This window comes from Ahaetulla prasina, chromosome 2, assembly GCF_028640845.1.
Source record: "Ahaetulla prasina isolate Xishuangbanna chromosome 2, ASM2864084v1, whole genome shotgun sequence".
In the NCBI taxonomy this organism is placed as follows: Eukaryota; Metazoa; Chordata; class Lepidosauria; order Squamata; family Colubridae; genus Ahaetulla; species Ahaetulla prasina.
The window spans coordinates 154,457,814-154,484,347 of NC_080540.1; the positions used below are offsets into that span (position 1 = coordinate 154,457,814).

Consider the following 26,534-nt stretch of genomic DNA (forward strand, 5'->3'; position numbering starts at 1 on the left):
CTCTCCTGTAGATAAAATTCTCCTTTTTTTAAGCGAAGATAAGCTGGCGTTTCTTCCTGATACGGTACAGTGTTCTCAAATGTGGAAAGAATAAGCATTGACATGCAAATTAAAAACTGTAATGCAACTAGCAAGATGTTAAAAGGTAGTCAGTCAGGGTTGAGGAAAAAAATGTGGGAGATTGCAGGTAATCCTGGACTTAGTATTCTAATGGAGCCTGTCCATTGCTGTCGTAAGTCATGATGGTTGTAAAGCAGGTCACTCACACGACCAACCCAATTATACAACCTTTTCTTGTGGCCATCATTATGCATTATGAGGCATTTTTGCCAAAACCCAGAAGTGTTTCAACAAAATATCACAGTCACATGACCACGGGACATTGCAGACAGTCGTAAATGCAGGCTAGTTGATGGGCACCCAAAATAAGTCATGTGATTGCGGGGGGCAGGGTTTGGAACTTTGGAACAAAGTCTTTATGTACCTTTGGAGAGAGGGGTGTCTATTGTAAATTCAAACAGTTGCTAAGCGACCAGTTGTAAGTCGAAGACTATCTGTATATACTACTTATGTGGAGAAACAAAGTTGACTAGAAAGTTAGGATCACCCCAGATGCTTCTCTCAATTTCTGAAGACTGCATGTTCAAAGGCTAAATTGTGCAGTGGTTAAAACACAGTATTGCAGGCTAATTCAGCTCATTGCCAGTAGTACAATCCTGACTGGCTCAAGGCTGACTCAGCCTTCCCTCCTTCCGAGTTCAGTAAAATGATGGCCCAGATTGTTGGGGGCAATAGGCTGACTCTGTAAACCACTTAGAGAGTGCTATAAAAAACTAGGCCATAGCATGTTCAGAACCCGGCCACATGAGTGGCAGGCAAATGCACATGGAGTTCTACTTGTGCGAGCAAATGGAGCTGCGCACACCTGCCTCTCACACATGACCATCCCCTCTCCCCTGCTGGGCCTCCCAAGACCAAAAGGTTTGGGAGTAATCTCTTTTGTCTGGCCTTTGAAGTTAAACAGAGTTGAGCCTGGCTGGTGCTTGAAAAAGGAGATGATCTATTAATATTAAGGTTGAAATTTTTTTTCAGAAGGTTCCCCTGGCAAATCATTTTCATACTAAAATAACTAAACATGGATGCATCTGTAAAAATGAAGTTGAATTTTACTCAAAGAAAATAGTCTTATAGTATCTGTGTTGAATCTATTTCATTTTGAAGTGTTCATTAGTTACATAGAATCTGATTTAATCAATTTGCAAGCACTGGAGCTGCAAAATCATGATAGTGGAAGCTATACACTTAAGCATATAAATTTGATAGACAGACAGATCTTGGAGCTGGAGGATTGTACTTGTAAGTCAAATGCAAATAATTACAAATAGAATTTAAAACTATGAAGCATTTGTTCCCAGTGTGATCCAAGGCCTTTAGGATATTATTTTTCTCTAATACTAGTGCCAAAATCTGGGGGGGAAATAGTGAAAATTTTGAGGCTTACCAATTGTTGGCTTTGTCATCCAAGTCTTACACGATTTCAGGTTGTGATTTGGTGATTTTATGCAGAAAAAATTAAATGTTACCTTAAAATACAAATTAAAACATTACTTAAAGTTTGGATTCTGAGGACACTATCTGGGAGTGTTCTGTTTTTCACATTGCCAATTGCTAGCTTGTAGTCCTTGGAAACCTCCAGGCATGGTATAATGGTTTATGTAATCCACAATAGTAAGGACTGCTGGTTTGTGGCAATTTAGGATTTGATGTGGCAGTAATGCTGTGTTTTTGCATTTAATCACAGTCTGCTTTGTGCTTTTCCCAACAATTTTGCCTGCTTCGCTGCTTTTATGCTTATCACATGAGGTAAATTCTACTTCTCTGGGTAACTCCATAAGAAAAGACGGTTCATGTATATATCTCTCCTACAGGTTCCAGTAAGAGATGGTTTGAATTCCAGTCTCTGTGAAGATGGCACTGGTGAGTTCTTAATCTCTCTTTTATCCCCAAACCTACAAAACAATTAACAGATGTCTCCTGTCTGTTAGGCTTTTTAAAATAGCTTTATTAAAGTTTACAAGTACAAAGATACAAAGACAAATGCAAACTAAGAAAAATAGAAAAAGATGAAATAGAAAAAAGGAAAGGAAAACAGAAACAAGAAAAGATGTATAAAAGAAGACTTCCCCTCCCTCTAGGCAAATATAAGCAATTTGGCTAAATTGATGCCTTCTCTAGTACTTAAATAAATAAAAATTCTTCTTCCCATATCTCTTCCCTTATCAATAATCACATTACATAAATTACACATCCTGATCAGTAAAAGCCTGTTAACAATCACTAGAAATATTAACATATATATTCCTAATCTTAATAAAAAATTAATTTTGCAATCCAAACTTTATCATTTTCTCTAAAGGATAAAGCAGAAGAAATTCCTTCCCATTTAGAAATAGATCTTTAAAGCTCCATCATACAATCCCATTAATAGCAACCTAGAAATCCCATTAACAGCTACCAGAAAACCATAACAAATTTTTTTAGCCATTATCAAACAGATACACTTTATATATCTTATTTTCGCTTTTAAAAAGCTTGATATTTAGTCCCATCACATAGTGTCCCACAGATTGATTTCTTATCAATATCTCTTTGTGTTCTTCCAGGAACACCTTAAGCAGTTCCTTTTTGTCTCTTCTTTGAGAAAATTTTCCTGGTTCCACATATGTTGCTTTTGTAAATCCGAAGTAAGATGGCTTTTGAAGACACTCTTCTGATTATACCTGTGTGTCTCTTTAACAATCAGAACATCAATTGGTTTCATTGGTAAATTCATCTTGACATCTTTTTGCACATCACTCTTATCTCTGGCATTTTTAAATAGATCCAGACGGGTTATCTTTATTTTCTTCTTAGTCCCAAGAATTTTGATGAGCTCCTATTTAATCAGCTTCTATTTTGACCATATTCATAAGTTCCACAAAAAGCACCAATGGTCATTTTGCAATGCTACCCGGAAGGTCCTCCTGTATGTTAGCTTTTACCCAATTATTTAGTTCAGAAAAATACATTTTGCCTTCTGAAACCTAATTCTGGAAACATTGACAGTCTTCTGTATAATCAGAAGTAAAACTTCCTAAATCACCCCACAACTGATTGTTCTGTAGTCTGAACCCTTTAAGAATTTTGCATGCGCTTAAAACAGATTAGACTGTGTTCTCCTTGCTTGCATAATGGTTGGTCATTTCTGACTTAAAAAAATAGAACTAAATGGATTTTGCCATTAACTTTCATTTAATATTTGTTCAAAGTTATAGTGGTGCTGAAAAAAGTAACTTATGACCGGTCTTCACACATAATAACTCAAACATGATCAAAATTGGCAACCAGTACTTATTTATGAAAGTTGCAGCATCTCAGGGTCACATGATCATTTTTTTTAACCTTCCGGGGGGGGGGGGGGGCTTCTGACAAGTAAAGCCAACGGGGGAAGTCAGATTTGTTTAACAACTTGTGGCCAAAAAATCTTGAAATTGGGCATAACGCACTTAATGCCTGCATTATTTAGCAATGGATGTTCCAATCCCAATTGTGATTGTAATTTGAGGATTTGCCTATAAAAACAGGGATAAGAGACTACTACTATAAGTGCAAAACAAACCCACAAAAATATTGGTACAACTCTATGCTAATGAAATCTCTGAATTATTGCAGAATAATAGATTTGGAATATAAATCTGCTTGGCACCATTGTTTATCAGATAGTGTGATCTCAAGTAGGTGCCAAGCTATTCCTTCAAGTTAGTGTGTATTAGAAATAGTTTACTTTTTGTGTTGTCTCCTGAAGAGAATGTGAATGGACGTGCAGATAAAAAGTTAGAAATAGTTTGTTTGGTGGAATTATCAAGGCAAAAATCAAGGCTTATCATAAGAGACCCTGGGCTAACTTTCCTTGGTCTCACTCAGTAGTTGGTTCCACTTAGCTTCACTAGTGGTTTGGCAGAGCATCCGTGATGACGTCCAGGTGGGTGGGTGGAGCCTCCTGTTGCTGCCACTACCGGTTCGTACAAATAGTTTGGCAAGCAGATGAAACCAAAATTAAATGAGTTAAAATATATGCACATATGCTGTTTTATGGCCAACTATAGATTAATTATAGTTTTACATCAGTTGTATGCAGCTGAAACTTTTTTATACTAAGAGTAAGAGAAGGGAGCTATTTTAGGACTGTAGAATAGGGTGAGAGAAGGCTTAGTTCTTTTTATTTTTTATTTTATTCCCTTATGCTTCAGTTAGCGGAAAATAAGCTCCCATTCTTTCTGTCTTAATCAGAGTGGAAAGCCAAGGACTAAAGCCTAGTATTTAAAACAGATCTGCCCTGTCAATTATTATTTAACTTTTAAAAATGCCCCTCCCTCAAAACCCTTCATCTAAAATTATACACAACACTTTTTAGCATTACGGGTAGTCCTCGATTTACACCAGTTCACTTAGTAACCTTTTGAAGTTACAGTGTCACTGAAAAAAGTGGTTTATGACTGTTTTTCACACTTAGGACGGTTGCAACATCCCCAAGGTCATGTGATCAAAATTTGTATGCTTGGCAACTGACTCATATTTATGACGGTTGCAGTGTCCCGAGGTCATTTAATCACCTTTTGCCACTTTCTGACAAGCAAAGTCAATGGGGAAGCCAGGTTCACTTAACAACCACGTTACTAATTCATCAACTGCAATGATTCACTAAGAAAGGTCATAAAATGAGGCAAACAAACGTCTCACTTAGCAACATAAATTGTGGTCGTAAGCTGAGGACTATATATGTACCAGTGCCATGCTTTTAGAATAGAATAGAATAAAATAGAATTTTATTGGCCAAGTGTGATTGGACACACAAGGAATTTGTCTTGGTGCATATGCTCTCAGTGTACATAAAAGAAAAGATACCTTCATCAAGGTACAACATTTACAACACAATTGATGGTCAATATATCAATATAAATCATAAGGATTGCCAGCAACAAGTTATAGTCATACAGTCATAAGTGGAAAGAGATTGGTGATGGGAACTATGAAACGATTAATAGTAGTGCAGATTCAGTAAATAGTCTGACAGTGTTGAGGGAATTATTTGTTTAGCAGAGTGATGGCCTTCGGGAAAAAACTGTTCTTGTGTCTAGTTGTTCTGGTGTGCAGTGCTCTATAGCGTCGTTTTGAGGGTAGGAGTTGAAACAGTTTATGTCCAGGATGCGAGGGATCTGCAAATATTTTCATGGCCCTCTTCTTGATTCGTGCAGTATACAGGTCCTCAATGGAAGGCAGGTTGGTAGCAATTATTTTTTCTGCAGTTCTAATTATCCTCTGAAGTCTGTGTTTTTCTTGTTGGGTTGCAGAACCGAACCAGACAGTTATAGAGGTGCAAATGACAGACTCAATAATTCCTCTGTAGAATTGGATCAGCAGCTCCTTGGGCAGTTTGAGCTTATTATTTTATTGACTAAAATGTATACAATTAATGAAGGAAATCTTGGCTAGTCAATGGCTTTAGCTGTTAGAGTTTATGTGACTGAATCTGATCAAACGAAGTGCAGAAATGCTTCTAGGTATTACTTCCTATTGAAACATTGAACTACAAAATAATAGAATATGTTAACAGTTTCAGTATAAATAATTGATCCCAGAGGCTAAAAAGTAAATACGTTTTAACTTAGTTCAATTTAGAGTATATAATCTTTTATGGAATTTTGCTTAATCTTAGGAAAGGGTGTGGCAGCTTTAAAGAGTTCAGACAGATGATATGTAGACTGCAAAGCATAAAAGAATCTCTTAATTATTTCCAATATATTGTTTCTAGCCAATAATCCTTGAAAGACAACCATTCTGCAATGTTGCTAATGGATCTAGAGTCCTTTATTAAATACCTCTTCTCTATCTGGATAATATCTTTTGTTGATTTTTTTAAGTTTGAACCATACTTCTATGTGTTTTGTTTTTGTTTTATTGCTTTTCAATTTCCTCTCCTCAGAAAAATACTTAGCAGTTTATTGTATGTGGTAGGAAAATATTGCTGGGTCAAACCGATAATTCGCCAGTCATTTAAAAACCTATGCTCTAAATTATTTAATTAGCTTCATTTATGGACAAAACATTTAAGCACCTTGCAGCTTGTGAGACACAATGTTTTTGTACACTGCATTTAATAAGTTAACTTTTTAATACTAGGATTTGTCTGTGGACATTTCAACATAGGAGGCTCTTAGCACCACTGCAAAACCAGACCATCATCTAGGTTCAGCTGTCACATTGACTAATTTCTAACTCAGCTGCAGTATATCCAGTATCACATAGAAATATTATTTATTTTTGCTTTGCAAAAGTTATGGGTAGTCATTTTTCCTCTTGCCAGAAATTCTTGCCTCACTGGATCCTAGGTGTCATATAACATTCTGTTCATAAGTCCTTGAAATGGAATGTGGCCTAACGGCTTCAAAAGTCTCCTTTTTTTTTTTTTTTGTTTACATTTATACCCCGCCCTTCTCCGAAGACTCAGGGCGGCTTACAATGTATAGGGCAATAGTCTCATTCTATTTGTATATATTTACAAAGTCAACTTATTGCCCCCCCAACAATCTGGGTCCTCATTTTACCTACCTTATAAAGGATGGAAGGCTGAGTCAACCTTGGGCCGGGCTCGAACCTGCAGTAATTGCAGGCTTTGTGTTCTTAATAACAGGCCTTACCAGGCAGAGCTAAACCGGTCCTTTCACAGCAAGCATTCGGGGTTTTCTTTTTTTCATTCGGGATGGGGGCCATATGATCAGACAGGTGCTCATCGCTCTTCAACTGCAGCTGTGTTGATTGCTTGGTGGATTTGGTGGACCTGGGGAGTGGAAATGAGACTGGGGGGGCAGAGCCTTGTATTCATGAGTTTTGAGGAAAAGAATCTAATATGACTCCTTTTGTTTTAGCTGGGTGTAACTTCCAGAAAGAGCTTGAAATTGCAAGACCTGTCTATGCCAAACAGCAAAGTCCTAATTCTAGAGCGTCTTCTCAGTCTGACAGCTCTCCTCCCAAAGCAGTGAAGGTACAACTGATATTTTTTTCATTAATGGACAATGTAGGAAAAAAAATCAAAATTGTAAATTAGTCGGTGAGAATTGTACATCATGCTGCTTTTTCACTTCCAAATTTTATTAAGCTATCTTTTTCCACATTTTAGGTCATGAAAGTATATTACATTATAGTTCTGTGAATTTGTAAAATATATTTATTTATTCCTTTGTTAGATTTATGCCTTGCCTTTTTCCATTAACTCAGTTTTTCCTCTTAACAATTCTGGGAGACAGAGTTGAGAAAAAGTGACCAAGTGGGTGTCTGTAACACTACTCCAGCACTTTAACTGTGATTTTACATTGACTCTCAGGACATCTCAACAAAAGCTATTTTGAAAAATTTTATCTGTGGTACAATGGTTTATGTATAACATGATTTAATTTTTTATTCAACATACAGAATGCATTCAAAAATAAGCAACATAAATACATTGATATACAAATGAACAATGACATGGCTACATGTACATGCATGTACACACAAATGAAAAAAAGAAAACATATACAGGCCTAAAAAGGTCTAGTTATTTAGAAACTCATTTCAAGACTGGCTTATCGGTAGAATTCTCCTTTGAAGTCCCTAAGCTTGTTATGTTTCTGTATTTAACATACCTGCATGAATATGTTTTCTAAAAATACAAAGTGCCTCAAATCTTCTTTAGCCCCGAGAAAGTCCAGGTGCTGACATATCATAAGGTCTTCTGTGACTATTGGTGACATTTGTGAAATAATGAAGACAATGTCAATCTATATTTCCCTCTACCTTTTAATTACAATAAACTAAATTCTATTTTCAGCTGGGTCTGTTAACGGGATAGAAAGAAGGTTACTGTACATGGTATGGTTTTTGAGTCATAGAAATGCTTATGGAAACCAGAACATTTGACATTTGATTTCTGTTTACCACTAATTTGGGGAAATGGGGGGGGGGACGTCAGCTTTTTGACTGAAATAGGAAACTGTGCAGTATTGCTGATGATTTCATTAATATGTCCATGTAGTTTTTCCTGAACAGTTTTGTGTGAAATATGTTATACTGTAGTATATACGCTGTTACTCTTTGTTTTGAAATTTGTTGCCTGTTCATAAAGGAATTTCTTAGCACCTGAGCCTACTTTAATAGCTTTATAATAAAATATTTTTCACGGGGGGGGGGGACTACTTAGTATACTTTCCAACAAGTCCATATGCGTTTATAAATAGTCATTTGTCTTTTTCAGCTTCTGTTTCCTGCTCCTGGTTTCTAATCTCTATTCCTGTCTTCTGCTTCCTTTTTAACGTGAGCTCATCTCTCAGCTTTCCTACGTCCTCTCCTCTTTTTATTAACTGGACTTCATGGTTCTACTGTAGTTGCTCTTCATAACATGCTTGAAAAGGAATATACTTCTGCACGCCCCAAAAGTTTCTCCCATGTAAGTTGGAAAGGGGAATTACACATTGCTGCAACTGATGCCATTTATTGCAAAGAGCCTGTTCCCAGAGCAAGCTGGAAAAGGCGGAGTTTTCATATTCAAATTTATTTCCTGGATTCTTTAGAAGGATCTGTAGTCTGCGCTATTAGGGGAATTCCATGACACTATAGCTTCCCTGATCATTCTAATAAAAATGTTTCATTGTGTGCAACATTTCTTTCTTTTCAGAAAAGTCTTTCTATAGAACATAAAACCAGCCTTGTGCTTTTTTTGCCACCCATTTCCAAAAGCTGTGGGTAGCTAATCCATGTATAAACCTCAGGCATTTAAACCAACTGAAATTTTAACATGCTTTAGGTTCAGTATTATTAATTATCAACGTTGCTTGAATGGTCTATCTAGCAGCGCATCTCTTTCCGCCCAGCTGCGTCCTATTTTTTTGTTTAATTTGTGCCACCCAGTCTGTTTTCACTTTTATTTAGATGGCACATTCTTTTAGCAATTATAAAGTACAGGAAGAGTTTTCATACATTAGAATACATTCATCGTTTCTGCCTGCTGAAGCACTAATTCCAGAAGTATGAAATTATTTCAGTTAGATAGTTTACTATAAGAATCAATTGTTTGACAATTGATTTTGAAGGCAGAGCATATGATAAAAAATTCACCTGATTGCTCAGGTAAATTAACAATCCGTCGTAAAAAGGAAGCAGAGCTTTGATCGCACTACAGGTAGCCATCAACTTACAACTATTCATTGAACGACAGTTCGAAGTTACTGAAAAAAATCACTTACAACCCATTCTTGCACTTACGACTTTTGCCTTGGTGGTCCCAATCAAAATTCTAGCACTTGGCAACCAACATTTATTGCTTTATCCTGGGGTCATGTGGTCATCATTTGCAAGCTTCCTAGCCAGCTTTCTGACAAACAGAGTAAATGGGAGAAGCTGGTTTGCTTAACAATTGCATGATTCATGTAACAATCACAGTGATTTACTTAACAATCGTGACCAAAAAAATGCCATAAAATTGCATGGCTTACTTAACAACTGCCTTGCTTAGTAATGGAAGTTTTGATCCCAATTGTGGTTGTAAGTCGGAGACTACCTGTGTTACGGCTGCCATTGTGACTTTTTGACCGTAGCCTGTAGATACCCTTGAGCTTCCCTAACTCCTTGCGCTTCTTCAACTTTGTGTATGCTTTCTCATACATTTTCTGCTTGGGTGAAGGCACTGGAAAAGAGAGAAGAGGAACAATCCTACATGCATCAGCCATAAACCAGCTTTGGGTGGTGCTGACTGACTAGTTCTAGCATGCTTTAGCGGTGCTGTTCTGGACATTAATTTGCCACCTTTAAAAAAAACAAGAAACGTGAGTGGCATTTTAAACCGAGAGTAACTTTGATAATGCTCAGAATGAAAGTGTTTTTCGTAGTGAAACTAATCGGTGCTAACATTTTAACTTTTTGGTTAGAGCCTTTAAATCTGTCTTCATGGTTTTAAACCAGGGGTGTCAAACTGGCAGTCTGCGGGTCAGATGCGTCACATGCAGGCCACGCCCACCCCAGCTCCGCGAAGGGAAAAAACCTGAAACGTTACGTGACGGCAATGTGACGCCGCGAGTTTGACACCCGTGTTTTAGACTCTTGAGTGCCTTTGCTGCTTTTGCTCTTGGTCTCCCTCTTCAATGACCTCTTTTTTGAAATTCTTGTCCCTCTAGAGATGCTGAAGAAGATGATACAATTGTAACATTAAATTGACAGAGATCTAGAATTTTGTCCATTTCATCTGGTTGTTTGATAAATTCTGGAGCCCATTATAAATAGCAACAAAAGATAGTCTGCTAAATTATTTTGTGATTTTGCAAACGTTTTCAAGAATGCTAACCCTTCTAATGTGATGAGATCTAGGACTAGGTACACATAGGAGAGAGTGTTCTTTTTAAATTACATAATTTAATCTGTATTAACTTTAGAGGAAGGTTCTGTAGAGGCTAACTTCAGGACTCTTGAATGAAAAATATCAAAAGATTGTTCATATTTACACCATTTATCCCCTTGTCTTTCAACAGAAATTTCAGGTGCCAGCAAAGGAAATATGTATTGCTTGCAAGAAGACTGTATATCCAATGGAGCGTCTCTTTGCCAACCAGCAAGTCTATCACATTAGCTGTTTCCGCTGTTCTTACTGCAATAGCAAACTCACGTAAGCCTCAAACAAAATGAATGTCGTTTACTATATACATTTAATGTTCTAATGTGCTTTAAGGTAGAGAAATGATTTTAGTAGAGTAGAGCTACACCAAAATGTGAACTGAGTATAATCTTTGGATAGTCACAAGAAGTTCAAGAACTATAATAATTTGGGGGCAGTTGTACATGCTCACAATGTCATAGATAATAAAGCTTACTGTGGGGTTTCTAACTCAGGTAGCAAAAAGAAAATTAAAATCCATATGATCTAAGCTTAAAAAAATTAACAAAGTTAGAGATAGAGAAGGCTATTAATCTAGAGTTTTTTCCCCAAAAAAATAAGATCAGTTAACTATCATGGCTAGTGGGGACTGCTGGGATTACCATTGCTAAGCAACATAGTCTCATGACATTGCGACCGTATTCCTTAACAATGGAAATTCAGGTCTCAATTACCACCATTAAGCAAGGACTACCTATACTTCAGATCCATTTGTTAAGATATTTAAAATGTAGTAGCTGGAGCAGTGAAGGATTGGACAATGAGTAAGAACACACAGTTATAGCTAATTGGTTAAAGAGAGTTGACCACTGCATGAGGGAATCTGAGTTGTAATTGGTTGCTGTGAGAGTAAAGGGGGAGATTCCTTATTTCCTGCTTTTTTCTCTATATCAGGGGTATCAAATTCTATTTCATTGAAGGCCACATCAGAGTTGTGCTTGACCTTGGGGGGAGCCGTGGTGGACGTTGCCACGGTGGGCATGGTCAGCTTGACGTCACTTGTGTCGGGAGTGCCTATGGTGGCCAGAGTGCTCGGCCAGCAAAAACGGGCTCCTGAACTCCGTTTTCGGCTGCAATGGCCTCCTGCAACCCTCCGCCAGCAAAAGCGGAGCTCAGGAGGGTTGCACACAGCTCCATTTTTGCTGGGCACCACAGGCCAGTCCTTTGCTGTTTCCAGGGCAGCCCTGTGGGCCAGATCTAAGTACCCCCTGGGCCGGATCTGGCCCTTGGGCCTTGAATTTGACACCCCTGCTCTATATGATGTGTTTATCTCATGATGTTCCTGCTGTGTTGATTTACCAAATGATGCTCCCGTTTTCCAATCTTATTTATTGTAAATAAATAAATAAACTTACGAGACCGCCTGCTGTTACACTTTGCCTCCCACCGACCCGTACGCTCTCACAGAGAGGGTCTCCTCAGGGTGCCGTCCGCCAAACAGTGTCGGCTGGCGGCCCCCAGGAGTAGGGCCTTCTCTGTGGGGGCAGTGACGCTCTGGAACGAACTTCCCCCTGGCCTGCGTCAAGTGCCTGATCTTCGGACCTTCCGTCGTGAGCTCAAAACATATTTATTCATCAAAGCGGGACTGGCATAATTTTGGGATGAATTTTAATTGGGTATTTTTAATATTTTAAATTTTTTAAATCTAAATTTTAATTCAGCCTTCTAAAATTTGTTCTTTTTAAATGCCGTTTTAATATTGTATTTATCTTGTTTTATTTTTGGCTGTACACCGCCCTGAGTCCTTCGGGAGAAGGGCGGTATAAAAATTTAATAAATAAATAAAATAAATAAATAAATAAAATTTATATAAAAATGGTTCATGTCAGTGTCTCTGACTCCATTTGGACACTGGCTGCGCAATTCCCTGACAATTTTCTAGTCAAAATCCACCTGTCCTGTTAAGCTTTAAAAATAATAAAAAGTGGTTTGCCCTGAAATGAATTGTTGTACGGTGTTCATTATGATAGTTTCCATCTGCAGATTGGGTACAACAGTTTTCTCTTTCTATCTGGCCCTTTGTAAGACAACAGCAGGTGTTGCTTCGAATAACTGTGATTTCTTTTAAACTATGACTGTTTTTTATATCTGAGAAAATTGCTGTATAAGGAAAGTGATTCTAAACAGAACAACTAGTGTAGTTAGATTGGTATAATATTTAACAGTAGATGCATGCAACTGCCCAATTTCATATGTTAGCTTCGGTTATCTTATGGAGTCAGTGATAAAACAGCTTTTTTTTTGGGAGGCATGGTAAGCTTCTTTAATTGTGTTACTAATGGGCATTTTTATTGTGTCTTCCTTATTCAGACTTGGAACATATGCCTCTCTTCAAGGACATGTTTACTGCAAGCCTCACTTTAACCAGCTCTTTAAATCCAGAGGTAATTATGATGAAGGTTTTGGACATAAGCCTCACAAAGAACTATGGGCAAGCAAAACTGAGACTGATGACTGTATTGGAAATGCCATGGAAGCCCCTCATAGTCCAGGAGTAGAAGATGCCCCAATTGCAAAAGTTGGGGTTTTAGCTGCCAGCATGGAAGCAAAAGCTGCTGGAATGCCTGAGAAGGAGGAAAAAACTACAGAGACAAAAAAGTTGAAGATTTCCTGGCCACCTCCTCCTGAACAAGGCAGTCAAGGGAGTGTCTTGGAAGAAGGCATTAAAGTATTCAAACCAAAGTGGCCCCCAGAGGATGAGGTTCAGAAACCAGATCCCCAGGAAGAAGTAGACCAAGATCTTAAGAAGCTACGCAGAACATCATCATTAAAAGAAAGATGTCGACCATTTACGGTAGCTGCCTCATTTAGAACAGTATCTGTGAGGAACTATCGAATGGAAAACTCATCTCCTCCCAAGCACGAAACAAGTACAGCACGGCAATGTGACGAGCTTGTGAAGGAAACGGCAGTCAATAACAAACCGAAGGAAGAAAGCAGTACAATTGAGTATGTCGGTACCCCAAACACTGCCGAGAAGGATAGAGAACTAGATCAGGAAAAGGAAGAAGCACAAAATGAAGCGTTCCTGTTTAAGAATGGGCAGAATAATGCTGAGCCTGAAGAAGAAGAGGAGGATGAAGAAGAAGGTGCAGGACAGCCAGCATTTCTTGAGAAAGAACCAATGATTTGTATCTCTCCAGAATATTCATCCTTGATTCTCTCAAGTGAAAAAGAATTCTCCACTAGTCCAAATTATAGCTCCAAAGATGCAAGGCTTTTTGAAGGAGAAGACCAAGATGATTTAAGTGTGGAAGAACAGATCAAGAGGAACAGATACTATGATGAAGATAATAATGAAGAATAGATTTTGTTCTCTTTTTTTTCTTTAAATAGAAGACTTACTGAAAAGTGCAGAGCCTTAAGTTGGAGTTTAATGTTTTGTTATTTCCTAAAGCAGGCGTCTTTACAAAAGTGACACTTGTGTTGCAAATTAGAGTGAAAATCACATAACTCTTCAGATTTGTTTTATAGGAATATATTTTGGAACATGCAAGAATGTTACCAATTTTGTGATAAAGTTTAAACACTTAAAATTGTGGAGATAGCTGCTGCCTCAGTTGAGCAAAAATGTATTTCACATTCCATTCTGTAACTTAAGTCACTTAAAAGGCATTGTATTCCCTTCTGCTTACCACAGTTTCAGCCATTTCACAGTTGAGTGAAAGAGAGAGGGCTTTGATATACTTCATTATGACATTATCACTATTAACAATACTACTGCAGAGCTTCCAGATCAGTTTCCAAGGGATGGGGACTACTTTAAAAGAGACTGCACTTTAATGTATATATAAAAACAGAGTAATACTTTTTTAAAATGGTGGTAACACTGTTTTCAAGAGAGGTATTGTTCAGTACCTACAGTATGGTATGCAGTCTGAAATTTGATAGAAGAGGAAGACTGATTGCTTGATCAGGATTAGGAGAGAATCTGTCCACTTTGCCTTTTATTTTATTTTATTTTATTTTGTCCATACAACTCTAGTTGTAAATTGGCACCCAGATGCCTATGAATCAATTGGCTTTCTTCAAGCTGGGCTTAGGAGCATCTTTGTTCCCAAGAATCAGCTAAAGGATGGCAAAGTTTCTGTCTTTCAGATATTATATTTACCTTCTATACTTCCTGTCCCGAATAACATTTTCCTCTTGAAAACTTGATTCTCTCTTTTGGCAAGCAATCAGAGTTCTCTATGAACCAAACTGCCAGATTTGACTTGGTGTGAAAAAAGTTGCAAGAAAAAGAAGCTATATTTTTTTTTTTGAAACTGATAGCCTTATGCGATTAGAGCTTTTCAGCTAAGCTGCATGTGTTATATAAAACATGGTGTTTTGAATTGGTTAAATGCTTTGTTGCAATAATTTTAATAGGGTTATGCAGCGCTTTGGATTCAATTCCAAAATGGAACTTGAAAGTCTGTGGAGCATAAAACCTAGTACCTTCAGGCAGCTTTTTAAAGCATCCTTGTCTTTTTCCAGATCAGATGGCAACTGCAGAGGGCTTATGAGCAATCCTGGGAAAAGATGTGGCTACTTTAAAAAGTTGCAGACCAATGCTTAGTTTACACATTTACGTGTTCTGAAGCACCTTTTGGGAAGTGGCTCTGATGCATTGTATAAACCCTTATTTTTAATTTGTATTATTTGTTTACTTAAATTCTAGCTATAATTTTACAATTGTGAAATATCTTGCTTTTCTTACCATTATTATATAGTTTGAAACATTTTTACTTAAATAAATGCTCTGTCATTTTTTTTTGTGGAAAGCTTTTAATCCAGACTCTTTTTTATAGAATCCTATTTTTCACCAGGAGGTGGCACTATTTGGCTTGTTGTATGGTAACTATTTTCTTAAACGTTTGTTCTAAATACCTAGGTCTTAAACTAGCCCCTATGGGAATATTAGTAGATACCTAGTAATCGAATTCTTTTTTTTTTAATAGTGTAAAGAGTTTAGCTTCCATCATGCATGACAAATAGAAAACAATGAAACATCAGTTTAAGCATACTTGAAAGCCCAGAATACACTTGGTTATAAGCATGCAAGTTTAGCCAATTACAGTGCATTTCATAAACTCCTTGACGGTTTTTTATGATACATATAACTAGAAGATAAATGTAAATAGAGGTTTGGGAACTATAATACCTGTAATAACTCAGCTCTGACATTTAATATGCCATTAACCATCATAGACACACATGCTTACCCTTATCTAGTCCTTGGCTTAAGCTAACAAGCTGTGATTTGGCTTCCTTTTTTTATCATTCCAACTGTGTACAGTACAGTAGATACAGAGATCTTACTGAGTCAGAAGTCAGATTCTAAGCTCTTATAGAGGATTTCTTCCTAGTCCTGCCAAATTACTTTGGGAATGCAACATAAATTCTTAAGCCTTTGTCACACCACTCTAAAAATACCCTGATAAAGCTATTTAGCATTTGTAAGTCTCTTTCAGAATGCTTCAGATATTTGACCTCCAGAATCCTTCAGGCAGGCAGTAATGCATTTATTAGCATAATGGAGGGCACCATCTCGACACAAGACTTTCGGCATCTCTGCATAAGAGTTTTGCACCAGGCAAAGATTGGTTGTAAACCTCTACAGTTTTCTGAAGGTACACGGCTTCTGGCTCTGAACAGTTCACTTGAAACCAGAGTAAAATCTGGTTTTCATTTTCTAACATGGCAGAGGCTTAGCGCTGGTCCATTTTTCAAATTGACAAGAGTGCTAATGGAGTCCCAAATTCTGAGCTCGAGCCATTATTTTATTTGTAGAAGTTGGAGCATGGTCAGTAACTTCAGCTTTCCTGTCGTAACAACACACAGCCATAATCAGAACAACTGGGGAATCTGCCAATGAGTAAATAGAGGACAACAACTTTGCAGTTAAGAAACCTGTCATGGATGTTGCTCAGAGACAGAACTAAAACTGCTACGGGTATGCTAGCAAAATAGATAAAAATGAGAATGATTGCAATTGGGCTTCTTCCAGTTTTGCAAGGCAGTTGGGAATGAAGATGGTAATAATGTCAAAGTACTCACAAAGCACCTCACCTAAAACCACTTGTAGAATTCATGGTCTGAGTAGAGATTTCAGTTAGACCTTTCATGAACAATTCAGTCTTGAGCATTATATGCACCTAACTCATGAAGTAATTAAGCTTTTCCAAGGACCACTGGTAGTCCTCAACTTACAACCATTTATTTGGGTGGAATGGGTGGAAACTGATCAAGGAAAGAAGCAACTTAGAACTAAGGAGAAATTTCCTGACAGTTAGAACAATTAATAAGTGGAACAACTTGCCTTCAGAAGTTGTGAATGCTCCAACACTGGAAATTTTTAAGAAAATGTTGGATAACCATCTGACTGAGATGGTGTAGGGTTTCCTGCCTGGGCAGGGGGTTGGACTAGAAGGCCTCCAAGGTCCCTTCCAACTCTGATGTTATGTTATGTTAAATTTAATGACTCAAGATACAATGGTACTGAAAAAAGTGACTTATGACTGTTTTTCATATTACCTTTGCAGCATTCCTATGGTCACATGATCAGAATTCAGTTGCTTGGCAACTGGCATGTATTTGACGGTTGCTTCATGTGATCACCTTTTGTGATCTGAGAAGCAAAGTCAATGGGGAAGCCTGGTTCACTTAATAACCATGTTATTCACAGAGATTTACTTAACAACTGTGGCTAGAAAGATTATAAAATGGGGCAAAACTCACCAACGGTCTTGCTTAGTAACAAAAATTTTGGGCTCAATTTGACCATAAGTCGAGAACTAACCGCATTACAGTTTAAAGTAATGCTGGTTTCAAGTCAACATTCTTGTATTTTCCCTAAAGGTGCTTTTCTTCAATAATCCAAGGTATCTTTAAAAAAAAAAACAGCTACCATGCAATAGTAGTGATTCCCAATTTTTAACAGTTGATGTTTCCAAGTGTCAGTACTGAGAAGAGACCCTGGAGGTAGTTGCAGGAGACAATATGAGAAAGGATTGTCCCTTGTATGGGGAAAAAACATAGGTCGAAAGCTTTTTAAAAAACAAGCTATGGTATCTGCTAGAGCAGGGGTGTCAAACTTGCGGCCCACAGGCAGGATGCGTCATGTGCTGGCCCTGCCCCCGCCCGGTTTAGCAAAGGAGGGGAAAGTCCCGATACGTCGTGTGATGCCCTGAATTTGACACCCCTGCACTAGAGGCTGGGATTATGGGAGGGAAAAAGATTTTACCAGGCCCAGAGTAGCCATTTTAAGAAGGTAAAGTTGTATATCTGGTATCTTCTTATTCATTCCTTTCCCCTGGGTTATAGTTCTTCCCATGGTTCTAAGTGTTGTTTATTAATGTCAGATATTTGTCAAAATTAGGAAGTGGGTGTTTATCTCCTCATTATGTTCCCTTCGTCCCCTGACTTAATATTTGCCCTCCACTGCTGGAGGCCCAGATAATTTCAGCCTCCCATCAGCCCCTTGAATCTGCTATCCATTTTGCTATTCTGCTCCCTTTAGGCTCCTTGATCACCTTAGACGTGTAGATACCCAGCAGCAGAAGCAGCTGGCACCCCTGAGGAAATATGTGGTTTGTTGAAAGCAGTTCAGGGTCTGCACCTCTTTCAACAGAGTGTTGAAAATAATTTTTGTAAGGGGAGCTAAGATGATGTTTATCAATATAATAATAATAATCAGAAAATTGAACAGAATGGTATTAAGTTTTATGTGGGAGAGAAGCTAGCAAAAGAAAGATGAATTTTCAAATAAAGCTTGATGAAACTGGACTCAGTGGAGAAAAATATTTCCCCAAAACATTCCTATGGGAGAATATTGTCAATACCTCCATTCTAAGCTCTCTCCTTCCCCCATCCAAGCCAAATGGCCCAGAGTGACCCTTATATAGTCTATCCCGTACTTTCTGGAGCACACACACAAATGCCACATGAAATATTTTACAAGAAGAGTTCTCCATTCCTCTGAAAACAACAAAATACCTTATCCCACCAGACTTGAAATCCTAGGCTTAGAAAACTTGGAACTCCGTCGCCTTCGACAAGACCTAAGTTTAACTCACAGAATCATCTATTGTAATGTCCTTCCTGTCAAAGACTACTTCAGCTTTAATTGCAATAATACTAGAGCAACTAATAGATTTAAACTTAATGTCAACCGCTTTAATCTAGATTGCAGAAAATATGACTTCTGTAACAGAATCATCAATGCTTGGAATACTTTACCTGACTCTGTGGTCTCTTCCCATAATCCTAAAAGCTTTAACCAAAAACTTTCTACTATTGACCTCACCCCATTCCTAAGAGGACCATAAGGGGCGTGCATAAGCGCACAAACGTGCCTACTGTTCCTGTCCTATTGTTTTTCTTCTTCCTATATATATATATGCTCATACCTCCTAACATTTACTCATATATATGTTTATATGCTATATAATCTTTTTGTATGATACCTACATATATTGTTGTGACAAAAATAAATAAATAAATAAAATAAATTAATAAAATACAGCAGAAGCTCATAAGCACAGATGTAACATGTTACTGTTGTGGCCCGCCAGCTGGCAACAGACTCAGTTGGGGAGGAACTTGGGCCAGTTCTGGAGTCTGGAGAAGGCTCTGATGGATGCTCTGTGTCGGACCAGAGAAGGGCTGTCCGACATTTCCCAGCCCCAGGAGAGGCAGTTGCCTTTGAAGAGTGAGGAGGAAGAACAGCTGGGGCCTGTTCCAGATGCACATATGTGCAGAGCTGTTAGGAGAGGAGAACAATGGAGGACAAGGAGTCGACTTGGGAAGCAAAGCACAAGTGGACGCTGAATGGCTCCTCCCTTGCTGGGGAATAAACAGAAGGAAAAGGGGAGTGATTGTGGTAGGAAACAACAGTTCATATTTCTGAAGATTTTGCTCATTGTGTTTCGTGCCACAGAGACTGCTCGCCAGAACTTAATTTGCAGCCTTTTGGCTGGGAGCTTACAGCCTTGCAATTATAACAAGGAACTCATAAGGTTTGTTACTGCAGTTAACTCTTTGAAGGACTATTGCCTGGACTTTTCGGTGGATGAATGCAATTAATTCACAAGAGGTAAATAAAGAGGGATTTTTCGTGACAAGGAGTCTGTTTCTTGGTTTGCTAAGGCTGGGTTGGAACAGTTACTTTGGTGTACAGAAAAAAACGTTCCTCCTATGTTATACCAGTAGGTTGGAAAGAAATCTAGAAGCTGCTCAGTGTGCTTTCCCTATTCTCTTTATCTTTTCTGTTGGTATAATTCCTTACACCAGTGTTTTTCAATCTTGGCAAGTTTAAAATGTGTGGCCTTCCCAGAACTCCCCAGCCAGCACAGCTGTTGAAGTCCACACATCTTAAAACTTGCTAAGGTTGAGAAACACGGCTTTACACATCCTGACATTTCATTATATAATTCTTTTTATCCTGTTCTTCTTACCTTGTCAACTTTTCATTTATTCTGTTACCAGTTTTATCTTTTAGTACTTTTCATGCAGTATTTATATTTTCTCTTCCTTCAGTTCTGTTTTTGCATCTATCTTTTAGATCTATTTCCTAGGGGCAACTATTTACAGTACTATAAATGGCCAGTGCTATTTCTGCAGCTCTCATTAGCCATGTATCCTTCGCTATTCTTTTTATGATAAAATGAGTTGTGTTTTTTGGTTCAAAATTTTTTGCCTTGTTGCATGTATTAAGTATAAATCTATTTGAAACAGATTTTCTTCTAAACAAATACTTATCATTTATTTTTACATTCCTTAATATCTCAGTTATTACCCATCCATCCATGGTACATAAAGAATAAATTTTAACCAAGGCAGATTTATATGAAGTATTACAGTTTTCACCAAAACACATCTAGCACTTTGTTATTCACCAATAAAATATCTTTTTTTTTCTTCATTTAATACTGTTAGAGAATTTTAGAAGTGGAGATCATCCTGGAGAAAGTTTGTCTATGTAGACCTTCATACTTTTGTATTAATGTGCCCGTTAATACATTTGTATCATTACTTCTGTTGACTTAAACAGGTGGTGTCAAAACTTTAGCAATCTAAGCAGTCTTAGCAAGGAAGCCTCCATGGGGGGGGGGGAGGACTTTAACCTAGGAAAGAAATTCATTACCTGAACTTTTAATTTCACCTTACATTTCAAGAATTTCCCACCTGCTGTAGTCTACCCATCCTTGGTTGAATTAAGTATGCGCCATCTTATTTCTTCATACAGAACCAGAAATTACATAGCCCAAACCAGATTTATATCACATTTTCCTTCTCTACTAAGCAATCATAAGCATTCTGTCCTGATTCTGTTGCCAAATCCTTTGGTTCCTCCTGTCTGGTTTTAAAGATAACCCTTCTGTGATCTTTTGACCTTTCTATCCATGAAATAAATGTTCTCGCTTTGTTTGATCTGCTCTGGAATCTCTTCTTTTATTGTTTCTTCCATGAAGTCTCTTTGCTCATGGCAAATAAATTGCAATAATTGTTCTCTTGTTCCGCCAGAGCTGGAGATAATAACTCTGGATCTGGCAACAATTCTGAGCAAATGGCAGCTATATTCATCTAATTTTGTTGACATCATTTTTGTTCCCAATAAAATACATTAATGGTATATGTGAAGTGTCTAAAATTATTGGGGCATCTCCTATATACATTATGAAAGCATAAAGCTCTAAAACTACTTTTTCTTTTGTTTCTGCAATACTCTAGATAGAATTATGAACTACAAGGATATCTTGCCTTTAGGATTTATTCTGTAGCAAAATTGCAGAAATACCCACAGTCCTTGTAACCTTTTGAATGCAAAATAGTTTAGTAGAATAAGATTGGTGCTCAGAGGGAAACTTTATTCCCCCAGATCAAAATAGCTTTGTATTCCATTCCTATTCTCCCCTTCCCCACATTCTCGGGGGTTAAGGTAGTGTGACAAAACATAAGATGTTGTGACTATTGAAATTAATTGTCCTCTAGAATTGGGCATAATCTCAGACAGTATTTTCTTTGTGCAGTATTTACATTCTGCCTTTTTTTTCTGAATATTTAATTGTTTGCATTGATGAACCACTTTTTCCCCCCATGTTGACTTTAAAGTTGACACCTCCAATTTTCTGTAACACCTCTAGGGTGCAGTGTTTGACTTTCTATAAGTCATCAACTCATCCCTGAGAAATGCAGATCTATGTTAGGAGATTTGGCTGACTTTGTATTTTGTTTCTAAATTATTCAACTTCCTGTAACTGATGTATTAAATTATATTTCACTTTCTCAACTTCTGCTTTTCCCCTCTTTGCTCTCTTCACATTTCTTACATGGTTTTCTATGATTTCATTCTTAATAATTTCAGTACTTATACATTGCTTATGTACTAAGTGGTAAAATAATGGATATAATAAATGTACAGCAGTCTGGCCAAGACAAAGCAGCTAAAGATGGCCGAAGAAACTAAAAGATTGGAGTATGACTTTAATTATATTAGCTTTTAACATTTACAGTGATGTTTATTTTTAGATGTCAAATCAAATCTCGTGATTCTGCATACGCACAATTTCATTTCAACTTGGTAAGGATAGCTGGAACACCACATCTTTGTTTTTCTGTTACCAGTACACTGAGAAGTTCTTTAAATTTACTAGTCTCAAACAAAATCTTGCAAAACCTTATAAAGGCATTTAAAAAATGGATGACTGCAAAGTCAGCAGACCACAAATTGAAACCTAATGAACCTTAATGCAGCTTGAGTAAGATGAGGTCTAAGATGAAAACCATATTTTTCTGCTTAGCATTTCCTCACTAGTGAGCTTACATATTTCATTCTTTGCTGTACTGATACCAACATCTTGTCCGATGATTACCAAATTCCTTGTTATCCTGGATAACAAAATATATTGACTTAACTGATAACATGGAATGTTTTTGAGAGATGATTGTGAACAACCTAAGTTATAAGGTCTCCCCCAGGAATCCCTCAAGGACTGAATAAGGTTTGTCTGGCCACATGAGCAGAATTTCCCAAAAGAAGGGTGGATGCAAGGAAGTTTATTCACCATTGCTTTGTGTCGACTTAAAGAAAAAAAATTACAGCAGTTAAGTATGTAAAGCATATATTTGTTTAAATCAAGGACTGGGAATGAGATCTGGTCTGTACTGTGTTCAAGGGGGAAATCTTGAAATTGCCAGTCTTTTTTCCTAGCATTGATATGAACTGTAAATGAAGACGGGGTCATGCTACTGAAAGACAAAAACAAATTTGGAGTTTGTTGTGCACACCTGGCATCATGTTGGTTTGAGACTGCATTTGCAAGAATTGTAGTTGGATGCTGAATCCAGGCCTGCATAATTTCTCCAGAGGTAGGAGATCACTGAGATTACGTATGATTGTGACAATCTGGACAGCTGCTCCTTGTGGGCAAGACCACAGCATATGCCTGTTTTTCAGTTGTCTTATGAATTGAGAAGCTAGACGTTGGAATTCTATTGTTCATACTGATAAAACAACCTTTTATTGACATTTAAGCTTGACTGACTCTTCATTTCTTGATCAATTTTTGGATTATTTTTTATTGTACTGGAGAAATTAAGACCCTTCAGGCTGGCAAGGTTTTGCTGAATTCATCAGGTGAGTCTTAGAGGAAGATGGTGCAACTTTGAATTTAAGTTTTGGAAATATATTTTTGGATATGCAGCATAAGGATGCTTAGAATGTGGATTTTGGAAAGTTAACAGCAGAATCTGGAAGAGTCCAAGTGGATTTGAAATTATAGCTTTGAATTAATTAGAATTTTTTTCCACCGGAAAATGGTGATTGCAATGTTTTTATAACAAGGAAGATTGACACCAGTGGGAGATTGACACCAGAGGGAGCTAGAAGATAAAGAAGATTGAAATGGAAATCTGTAATAAGGTTTTTGAACATTGGACTGCCAACGTTAACTAGATACATTTCTTGATAAGATGGACAGCACATGTAATGAAGTTATAGAACACCAAATTGTAATGAATATTTTTTAAATTATTTTGAATATTAAACGTAATGAGAAGGATAGGGGCATTACAAATGGCACTGATGGGTATCTTATTCCCTAAAGGAATTATAAAACTCTTATAACAGGAAATAACTACACAAAGGAATTTGGGTAAGGTTTTGAAGGATTTCAAGTATTAGTGGCAAACAAAAAGACAAACTATTCAATTGGATATACCAAAGATATCTGCAAAACTTCTGAAACATTTCTGGCTTAAAAGACAGGCGTTATAAACAAAAGACAGAAGAAACTTACTTCAATTTACAAATATTTGTTCTAAAATTTGAATTAAACAACACATTGTAAGAAAAAGAAAAATGAGACGACGACACACAACTCTTAATAAAGTGAGCTGAGTAGTGCAGAACTTTCAATAAAAGCAGATGTGAGTATCCCACCTGCACATTTCTGTTCGATAGGGAAGGACAAACTAAATATTTTAAAACGGTGTGTGCATATTCATAGTGAACTAACTCATCAGGCTTTTGCTCTACAATCTATGGGCAGTGTGGATTCCGACAGAAGAGAATATTTGTAGAATAGAATAGAACAGAATTTTTTTATTGGCCAAGTGTGATTGGACACACAAGGAATTTGTCTTGGTGCATATGCTCTCAGTGTACATATTCTATTTGTAGCCGAGAATTGAACTGTGGGATCCTTCATCTCTTGGATGTTGGTCCTAAGGACTGCAGCGTGGACTGGGTGACACACTGAAGCAGCCTCAAGTCGCGCCCATAGACGTTTCGTGCAATGGTGGGATTCAACTAATTTAACAACCGGTTCTCTGCCCTCATGATTTCTCCCAACAACCAGTTTGCCAAACTGCTCAGAAAGTTAACAACCGGTTCTCCCGAAGTGGTGCGAAGTGGCTGAATCCCACCACTGGTTTCGTCACATCAGAGAGGATAAAACGGTGTGGCGTGCATAAGAGCACAAACGTGCCTACCGTTCCTGTCCTATTGTTTCCTTTCGTTATATCCAATTAATATAGTTATTACATACTCATACTTATATATATATGCTTATATATTGTATAATTATTTCATGCTTATGCTTATATATACTGTGTGACAAAATAAATAAATAAATTCAGTCGCGGTCTTTCTCCTTTCCAAGGGTTTCGTTAATGAAGAACTTAGAATAGAATTTAGAGTAGAATTTTATTGGCCAGGAGTGATTGGACACACAAGAAATTTTTTTCTTGGTGCATATGCTCTCAGTGTTTATACCGCCCTGAGTCCCTAGGGAGATAGGGCGGTATAAAAGTGTGAACAAATAAATAAATAAGAGTGTGAACAAATAAATAAATAAAAGTGTGAACAAATAAATAAGGGAACCGCTTATCAAATTGGGCGGAACAGCTAAAGCGGTAAAAGGCAGAAACGAAGTCATCCAACTCCCACGGACAGTTTCCCCGCTGTCTGCCGGCGAGATGTTCCCCCCCTCCCGCCCTCGCGTTGCAACTTCGGAATTCAGACGAGGTCAGCCAACCCCACCGCCGGCTACGCGCCAACACCTCCCCCTGCCCTGCCGCCTCAGTTGGTCAGCGGATCCCCATCCCTTCGCTACTCAGCCCGGCTTTCTTCCCGCCGCCCCCTCAGCCTCAAACTTCCTCACCTCCCGCCCGCCGACTTAGCGTCAACGGGGCGCATGCGCTCTGCTGTTCCTAACGGTACCGAAGGGGTGAGGAAAGGGGCGTCGGCTTTGACCTCTTCTCTCGGGGAAGCTTAGATGGGCGGGGACTGGCCAGGCCCCACCCCCTCGCTCGCGACCGCCTTTTTCCCTCGCGCCGGCGGCGGCAGTGGAGACATTCTGGTGGTGGCCGCCGCTGCTGCTGGGAAGAGCAGGAGCCCGGGCGGGCGCCGAGTGTGGGGTGGGTGGGTGGGAAAATGGCGGTCGTGGCAGCCTGGCTGTGGAACGAGCGCTTCTGGCTTCCGGTCAACGTGACTTGGGCCGATTTGGAGCGAGAGAGCACCGAGGGATACCGCGCCGGTCACCTTCTGGCGGCGCTCCCGCTAGCCGCCGGCCTTTTGGTCTTGAGGCACTTCTTCGAGAGGTAACCATAAGCAGGGGAGGTGGCCGGCGGCTCCTCAGAGGATGCAAGGCTGGCTGTGGGATGAGGAGAGCTGGGGCGGCCGTGGCCGAGCACCCCGCCCCACGCGGGGCTGATGGTTTGGTTCGGGGGCCACGCTTCCGCCCCGACAGACCGCCCCTCACGGTTCCGGTTAAGCGGCGGCGGCGGCGGCGGCGGTGGCGGTGACTGACTCTTGACTTCCTCCTCTTGACTTGTCAGAGGCTCTAGGCGAGGCTGGGTTTTTTTCCCCCCTCTCTTCCCTTCCTTCCTTCCTTCCCGGGGCTCCTCCTGGCCTGTCAGTGGATTCGCTCGAGTCGGCCACGGTTGCAGCCTGCGCGGCTCAAGGTGGCTGGGTCTGCGTGTGGCAAAGCATCCGGGCGAGTCTTCCGAATGACAAGCAAGCTTCCCTTCATGATTTCATCATGAGGGGTCGTAAACCGCGATCGTCGTCGGAAAACGTGCTGCCGGATTCCCTTCTGAGGGAGGGTATCGGTCGAGTTGCTCAGCCCGCTCTGCAAAGACGAACCTCTGGCTTCGTTTGTTTAGTTTCGATACTCCAAAGGAAGGCAAGGCCGGGGGTGGTTCGTATCTAGCTGGCGTATTTTATCTTACACTGCACCAGGCCTGGAGGGTGAAGGTGGGCTGAGAGAAAGAGGGCTTGGAGATGACCTTAGACCTTCATGGGGCGGAGAGGGGGAATTTGAACTCGAGTGGGCCCCCAGGTGAACTTTGCAACTGAATCTGTCTGTAGACTTCTTGCTGTTTGTCTCAACATTCATTATTGATGAAGGTGAAGTCAGTTTTTTTAAAAGAATAGTTTTAGATACTTTGTAGACCAGGAGATGTGCTTCCCTTCCCCCCTTTCTTCATTGAGTTTATCTAATGTATTAAGATTAGATATGTGCTGAAAAATCAGGGTGGAAAGGAAGTGATT

The 26,534-nt window shown here is 38.9% G+C and overlaps 2 protein-coding genes across 5 annotated transcripts in view; both read left to right on the forward strand.

Annotated features, from left to right (window-relative positions):
• Positions 1-16,692, forward strand: part of LIMA1 (LIM domain and actin binding 1) — a 67,947-nt gene extending 51,255 nt beyond the window's left edge. For 2 of the 4 annotated variants that reach the window (XM_058168806.1, XM_058168807.1), the window contains exons 8-11: positions 1,929-1,977; positions 6,966-7,081; positions 10,596-10,729; positions 12,809-16,692. In XM_058168806.1, the coding sequence (XP_058024789.1) occupies positions 1,929-1,977; positions 6,966-7,081; positions 10,596-10,729; positions 12,809-13,805 (1,296 nt within the window). In that variant the 3' untranslated portion in view covers positions 13,806-16,692. The remainder of the gene's footprint in view (positions 1-1,928; positions 1,978-6,965; positions 7,082-10,595; positions 10,730-12,808) is intronic. The other 2 variants (XM_058168805.1, XM_058168804.1) reach the window with 2 other exon arrangements.
• Positions 16,693-25,400: 8,708 nt separating this feature from the next.
• CERS5 (ceramide synthase 5) overlaps positions 25,401-26,534 on the forward strand; it is a 35,676-nt gene continuing 34,542 nt past the window's right edge. Inside the window, exon 1 of the mRNA XM_058168252.1 lies at positions 25,401-25,582. Coding sequence (XP_058024235.1) covers positions 25,416-25,582 — 167 coding nt within the window. The 5' untranslated portion in view covers positions 25,401-25,415. The remainder of the gene's footprint in view (positions 25,583-26,534) is intronic.